The sequence below is a fragment of the Chiloscyllium plagiosum genome, chromosome 20 (assembly GCF_004010195.1).
Source record: "Chiloscyllium plagiosum isolate BGI_BamShark_2017 chromosome 20, ASM401019v2, whole genome shotgun sequence".
Classification (NCBI taxonomy): Eukaryota; Metazoa; Chordata; class Chondrichthyes; order Orectolobiformes; family Hemiscylliidae; genus Chiloscyllium; species Chiloscyllium plagiosum.
The window spans coordinates 61,951,590-61,958,928 of NC_057729.1; the positions used below are offsets into that span (position 1 = coordinate 61,951,590).

At 41.8% G+C, this 7,339-nt stretch overlaps 1 protein-coding gene across 1 annotated transcript in view; it reads left to right on the forward strand.

The window, feature by feature from the left end:
• Positions 1-7,114, forward strand: part of LOC122560347 (gastrula zinc finger protein XlCGF7.1-like) — a 20,415-nt gene extending 13,301 nt beyond the window's left edge. Inside the window, exon 2 of the mRNA XM_043710998.1 lies at positions 6,120-7,114. Within this exon, the coding sequence (XP_043566933.1) occupies positions 6,120-6,991 (872 nt within the window). The 3' untranslated portion in view covers positions 6,992-7,114. The remainder of the gene's footprint in view (positions 1-6,119) is intronic.
• The last annotated feature ends 225 nt before the right edge of the window (positions 7,115-7,339 follow it).

Genomic DNA, 7,339 nt, shown 5'->3' on the forward strand with positions numbered 1-7,339 from the left:
GAAGACAGCTAACGATCCGCATCCATGAACACCAACTAGCCACGAAACGACACGACCAACTATCCTTAGTAGCCACACACGCAGGTGACAAGCAACATGAATTCGACTGGGACAACACTACTATTATAGGACAAGCCAAACAGAGAACAGCCAAGGAATTCCTAGAGGCATGGCACTCATCCACAGATTCAATCAATAAGCACATCGACCTGGACCCAATATACCGACCACTGCAAAGGACAGCTGGAACTGACAACCGGAAGCGGCAGGTTCAAACCACTATAAATGCCGGAGGAAACACCACAGAAGCTGTTCACAGGAGGCTCCCAAGCACTGAGGATGTCACCTAGACAGGGGATGAAACGTCTGCAACACAAATTCCCAGCTCGGCAAACAGAACCACAACAACGAGCACCCGAGCTACAAATCTTTTCACAAATTAGGTTAGGATACCTGAGCCGGCTTGGATGAATTGGACTGAAGGGTCTGTTTCCATGCTGTACATACCTATAAGTCTATGACTCCTCACCTAGCAGTTTGTGGGGGCACTTTCACCATGTAGACTATAGTAGTTCAAGGAGGAGAGACAACTAGGGATTGGCAATACGCGAAGGCCTTGTATTCTCTGACAGTCCCCTTCACTATCTGCTATTCTACCAATTTTTGTGTTGCTCCACTCATCAAGTTAACAGTGACCTTCTGAAGAGCATCCAGATCCACCCTATTCCTGTAAACTACATTTCTCATGGCTAATCCACCTGATCTGCATGTCCCTGGATACTATGGGCAATTTAGCATGGCCAATCCACCTAATCTGCACATAGAACATAGAAGAATACAGCGCAGTACAGGCCCTTCTGCCCTCGATGTTGCGCCGATCCAAGCCCACCTAACCTACACTAGCCCACTATCCTCCATATGCCTATCCAATGCCCGCTTAAATGCCCATAATGAGGGAGAGTCCACCACTGCTACTGGCAGGGCATTCCATAAACTCACGACTCGCTGAGTAAAGAACCTACCCCTAACATCTGTCCTATACCTACCCCCCCTTAATTTAAAGCTATGCCCCCTTGTAATAGCTGACTCCATACGAGGAAAAAGATTCTCACATCTTTGGACTATGAGAAAAAATCGGAGCTCCTAAAGGAAACCTACGCAGACACTGGGTGAATGTCTTTGTGGAGTTTGCACAATCTCCCAAGGGTGGAATTGAACCCAGGTTCCTGGTGCTGTGAGGCATCAGTGCTAATCACTGAGCCATGATGCCACCCCATATATTTTTCCTCATCAGACATCCTATTCATTCAAGCAAATTAAGCAAGCCTCCATGAAACATCTCAATGTACATCCTTCCTTAAGTAAGGAGACCATTACTGCCGACAGGGTTTCAAGCTGTACAGCATGGAAACAGACCCTTCTGTTCAACCTGTTCGCACCAACCAGATATCCTAAACTGATCTAGTCCCATTTGGCCAATATCCTTCCAAACGGCTCCTATTCATATACCCATCCAGATGCTTTTTAAGTGTTGTAATTGTACCAGCCTCCACCACTTTCTCTGCAGCTGATTCCATAAATGCACCAGCCCCTTAGGTCTCCTTTAAATCTTTGCTCTCACACTTTAAAGCTACACCCTGTAGTTTTGGATTCTGCTATCCTGGGAAAAAAGGCCTTGGTTATTCATCATATCTATGTCCCTCATGACTTTATAAACTTGTATAAAGTCACCCCTCAACTTCTGACACTCCAAGGAAAACAGCTGCAGCCGATTCAGCCTCTCCCTATAGCTCAAACTCTCCAATCCTGGCAACATCCTTTTATATCTTTTCTGAACCCTTTCAAGTTTCACAACATCCTACCTAAAGCAGGGAAATTCTGTATGATTCTATGTGGTCTCACTAATGGCTGTATAATTGAAGCATTAACTCCTTACATTTGTTTTCAATTCCTCTTATAATAAACATCAACATTCCATTAGCCCTTTTAATCACTTCTATATCTATCTACTAATCTTTTGTAACTCATGCACTTACAATTTCCTAGATCACTCTGTATCTACAAATTCTGCAGTTATTCTTTATTTAAAATATATGCACCTTTGCATCCTTCCCAACTCAGTGAACTTCACATTTTCCTACATTATACTCAATCAGTCAGATTTTTGCCAAGTCACTAAATCTACTTATAATTGTACTGCATCCTGAAAGCACACTGGTTTGCTAGCTTTGTGACATCTGTAAACTTAGCCACTTTACCTTCATTGTCCTCATCCACACCATTGACATAAATGATAAAGGTTTGAGGGCCAGTAGAGGCCCTTGCTGGACCCCACTCATCAAATTGCACCAAAGTATAAAACAACTACTAATGTCCACACTCCATTTACTGCCAGTCAGCTAATCTTATACCCATGCTAAAATGTTACCCCCAACCCCATACTAAAGGCTCCTTCTTTGCAGGTTAACCTTTCATGTGTCACTTTATCAAATACCTCCTGGAAGTCCAAATACAGAATGTCAACAGGCTCCTGTTTATTTACAGAGCAAGCTATTAGAGTCATAGAGATGTACAACACAGAAACAGACCCTTCGTTCCAACTTGTCCATGCTGGTCCAAGTATTCTAACCTAATCTGTCCTATTTGCCAGCACTTGGCCCATGTCTCTCTAAACCCTTCCTATTCATATACCCATCCACTTTTAAAATGCTGCAATTGTACTAGCCTCCACCACTTCCTCTGGCAGCTCATTTCATACATGCACCTCTGCGTGAAAAAGTTGCCCTTTAGATGCCTTCTATATCTTTCCTCTCTCATCCTAAACCTATGCTCCTCTTGTATTGGACACCCCCACCCCAGGGAAAAGACCTTGTCTATTTATCCTCTCCGTACCCTTCATGATTTTATAAACCTCTATAAGGTTCATCCCTCAGCGTCCGATGCTCCAGAGAAAACAGTCCCAGCCTATTCAGCCTCTCCCGATAGCTCAAATCCTCCAATCTTGGCAACATCCTTGAAAATCTGTTTTGAACCCTTTCAGGTTTCACAACCTTCCGATAGGAAGGAGTCCGTAATTACATGTTGGTTTATTTTGATATATCTTCATTAATCTTGGTATATTTTGATTAATTTTGGTATGGCTTGGTTAATTTGGAGTTTATTTGGGGTTAATTTTGGTATAGAGCTGAAAATGTGTTGCTGGAAAAGCGCAGCAGGTCAGGCAGCATCCAAGGAACAGGAGAATCGACGTTTCGGGCATAAGCCCTTCTTCCTGAAGAAGGGCGTATGCCCGAAACGTCGATTCTCCTGTTCCTTGGATGCTGCCTGACCTGCTCCGCTTTTCCAGCAACACATTTTCAGCTCTGATCTCCAGCACCTGCAGTCCTCACTTTCTCCTCGTTAATTTTGGTATAATTTGGTTTATTTTGATTCGTATAGTTTGCTATATTTTGGTTAATTTGGTGTATTTAGGTTTATTTTGGTATACTTTGGGTATTTTTTGAGATAATATAGTTTAGTTTGGGGCTGTGTGAGATGTATTTGGGTATATTTTGATATAAGTGAGTTGTCTGGCATGTTCCTACGAAGAAATCCAATAAATTAGTTAGGCATGATTTACATCTCTCAAAATCACAGTTATCACTACCTCAACCATCGATTCCAACACCATCTCCAACACAGAGCAAGCTAACTGGCCTATAGGTTCACATTTACTGCAACCCTCCCTTCTTGAATAAGAGGTTATATTTGCTACTTTCCAGTCTGATAGAACTATGAAAATGAACCAATTTTGAAAAATCAGTGACAACATAGCTTCAACAACTGTAGAAATAATGTTCTAAAAGCAATGTTCTTTCACATTAAGTAGACAGTGTTTATTAACCCAATGTACTTTAGAATCTACCTCACTTTGACAATTTTACATTGGGAATTGCTGGGCCTGACTTAGTTCCAAACTCGAGGATAAACACAGCAGCTTCACCTGCACTCAAGCTTGAACTGATGTAACAAAGACTTTCAGAAGGGAATTGAAGAAATATCGAAAGAGAAAACAAAACCGAATTAATATGGCAACAGAATGAAAAAATTAGCTCTTGCGCAGAGCTGGCGTTGGCACAATGAGTGAAATAGCCTCCTTCTGTTTTGTAATTATAGAATTGTATAGTACAGAAGAGACCTTACAGCTCATCAAGCCTGTACCAACACTACTGTGCTAGTTCCACTTACCTATCCACACTTCTTTCAAAGATTGTGAGGTCTCCTACCTCAACAACCCTCCCATGTAGTGCATTAGATGAAAAAGATTTTTCTCAAAGCCCCTCTAAACCTCTTGCCTTTCACATTAAAATTATGCCCCTTTGTTATTGACTCTTCAAGAAAAGGAACAACTGCTTTCTATTCAACTTGGCCACAGACTTACGAGATTTTCTTTCAGTGGTGGTATGACAGCACGATTATATGTCCAAATGAGCAACAATAATTTGTGTTCATCACACCTTTCATGTAATGCATTTGTATTTCACAGTTGAGGGTTATGAAAAGGCAGGTAAGTGGCATTGAAGATTAGCAGATCAAACATGATCTCATTGATCATACAAAGGAACATATATAGTTTAAGTGAGTGGGCAAAGGTCTGACGGATGGAATACAATGTTAATAAATGTGAAGTCATCCAGTTTGGTAGAAGTAACAGTAAAAAGGACTATTACTTGAATGGTAAAAAGTTGCAACATGGCTGCTGTGCAGAGGACCTGGATGTCCTTGTGCATGAATCACAGAAGGTTGATCTGCAGGTGCAACATGTAATTAGGAAGGGACATGGTATTTTGTCCTTCATTGCTAAAGGGATTGAGTTTAAAAGCATGGAGGTTATGTTGCAGCTGGGTGCTGGTGAGGCCACATCTGGAGTACTGCGTGCTGTTCCTGTCTCCTTACTTGAGAAGGGATATACTGGCAGTAGACGAGGTTCAGCGGTGGTTCACTAGGTTGATTCCAGAGTTGAGAGTGTTGCCTATGAGGAGAGAACTGAATAGATTGGGATTATAGTCCTTGTAATTTAGAAGAATGAGGGGCTCATAAAGAAACATAAAATTATGAAGGGAACATGTGATTAAAAATAGGATGTTTCCACTGGTTAGTGAAACTAGGACAAGAGGGCGTAGCCTCAAAATTAGGGGGAGCAGATTTAGGACTGAATGGAGAAGGAACTTCTTCACCAGAGGGTTGTGAATCTATGGAATTCCTTGCCCAGGGAAGTAATTGAGGCTTCTTCAGTAAATGCTTCCAAAGCTAAGATCAAATTTTTTGAACAATAAAGGAATTAAGGGTGGTGAGAGGGCGGGTAAGTGAAGCTGAGAGCATGAAAAGATCAGCCATGACTTTATTGAATGATAGAGAAGGCTGAAAAGTCCAGATGGCCTACTCCTGCTCCTAGTTCTTATGTTCTTGTGAGGGATACAAATGCTTAGGAATCAGACAACAGGTTTAGACCGTGGATTTGGATCGGCTCAGGGCTGAAGGGCCTGTTCATTGGCTGTATATTTTCTTGGTTCTTTGGTGGAGCAGACTCAAGGCTGAATGGTCTACTTATGCTCCAATGTTTTACAGCCTTATTAAGATTTGACATAGAGCCATATAAGTAGATAGTAGTGCAGGTGAGCAAAAGCTTGATTAAACAGATTTCAAGGAAAAGATGAGGTGAAAGACACTTTGTGTGCAAATTCCAGAGCTTGTGATTTTGACAGCTAAATGAACAGCCACTAATGGTAGGAATATTAAAATCTGCTGTGGGAAATAGATGAGCACACAGCAGATATTTTCAAGTGTTAAGAAGTTGGAGGTAATTACAGAGCTGGAGATGATCAGACATGAAGGCAAGGAAGGATGAGAGTTTTAAACTTTCTAACCTGGAGCCTCTATCGGTCAGTGAGTAAAGGGGTGATGAGTGAACAGAACTTAGTGAAATAAGCACTTGGTCAGCAGAGGTTTTTAAGATTAGGGACAAGTTCAGTATTGCCACCCTGTAAATTACAGGGTTCATTCAGCTCTATTTTGCAAATTGTTTTGTGTTTTGTGCATGCTTGCTCACTTTTTTTTGTTTTATTAAATCGATTTCACAGGCTACTGGAAGACTTCCAATAGGGAAATTGGAAACAAACATCACATCAAGATTATGGAGTCGCTCAATTCACCAGGACCTGAATATCATCAGACTTTGAATATGGAAGTGAAAAGTGCAGTCCATAGTGAGGAGAAACCATGGGACTGTGATGTCTGTGGAAAGCGATTTAGGTACCCATCTCAGCTGGTAACTCACCACCGCACTCACACTGAAGAGAGACCATTCATTTGCTCTGAGTGTGGTGAAGAATTTTCTGATTCTTCTAACCTGCTGCAACACCAGCGAGCTCATGCTGATGAAAGACCTTTTAAATGCCAAGACTGTGAAAAGTGCTTTAAAACTTTCAGAAGTCTAAAGTGCCATCAACGTGTTCACACTGCTGAGACACCGTTCAGGTGCTCTCACTGTGGGTTAGTGTTCAGGAATTCATCTAATCTGAATAGACATGAACGCAGCCACACTGGGGAGATGCCATTCACTTGCACCAAGTGTGGGAAGGGATTCCCTCAGTCATCCAGACTGCTGACACACCAACGAGTTCACACAAGGGTGAAACAATTGACCTGTCTTGAGTGTGGGAAGGAATTCACTGAGTTCTCCAGCTTGCTGAGTCACCAGCGAGTTCATGCCAGGGAAAGACTATTTATTTGCTCCAAGTGTGGAAAGGAATTCATTCACTCATCCAATTTCCTGACAGACCAGCGAGTTCACATTGGAGAGGGACCGTTTACATGCCCTGAGTGTGGGAAGGTATTCACTCTGTTAGCTACTCTCCTGACACATCAACATAAACACCCACCACCATTAACCTGCTCTGAATGTCAAAGAGATTTACTCAGCTGCCGTGCTGACGTACCAGTGAATTCGTAAGATTGTGCTGTTAATCACATCCAGGAATGGCCCATGTTCATTGAGGTCTATTTCTGCTGATGTTAATAAATTCTTACTCAGTTTTATGTCGTAGATAAAAGTCAAATAAATCAACTTTGTGTTAAACACACCACTTATGTTTTTTAATTTCTGATGCAATTTAGTTACCATCACTCCTCTCTGAGTTCATCTCGTCCATTGACCCTATGACTTTGGCTTTGATAGTTATGTCGTCATTATCTACAGGAATAGTGCCAGGAGACTGTAGGATAAAAAATGTTCCCTTGTTCAAGAAGGGGAGTAGAGACAACGCTGGTAATTATCGACCAGTGAGCCTTATTTCAGTTT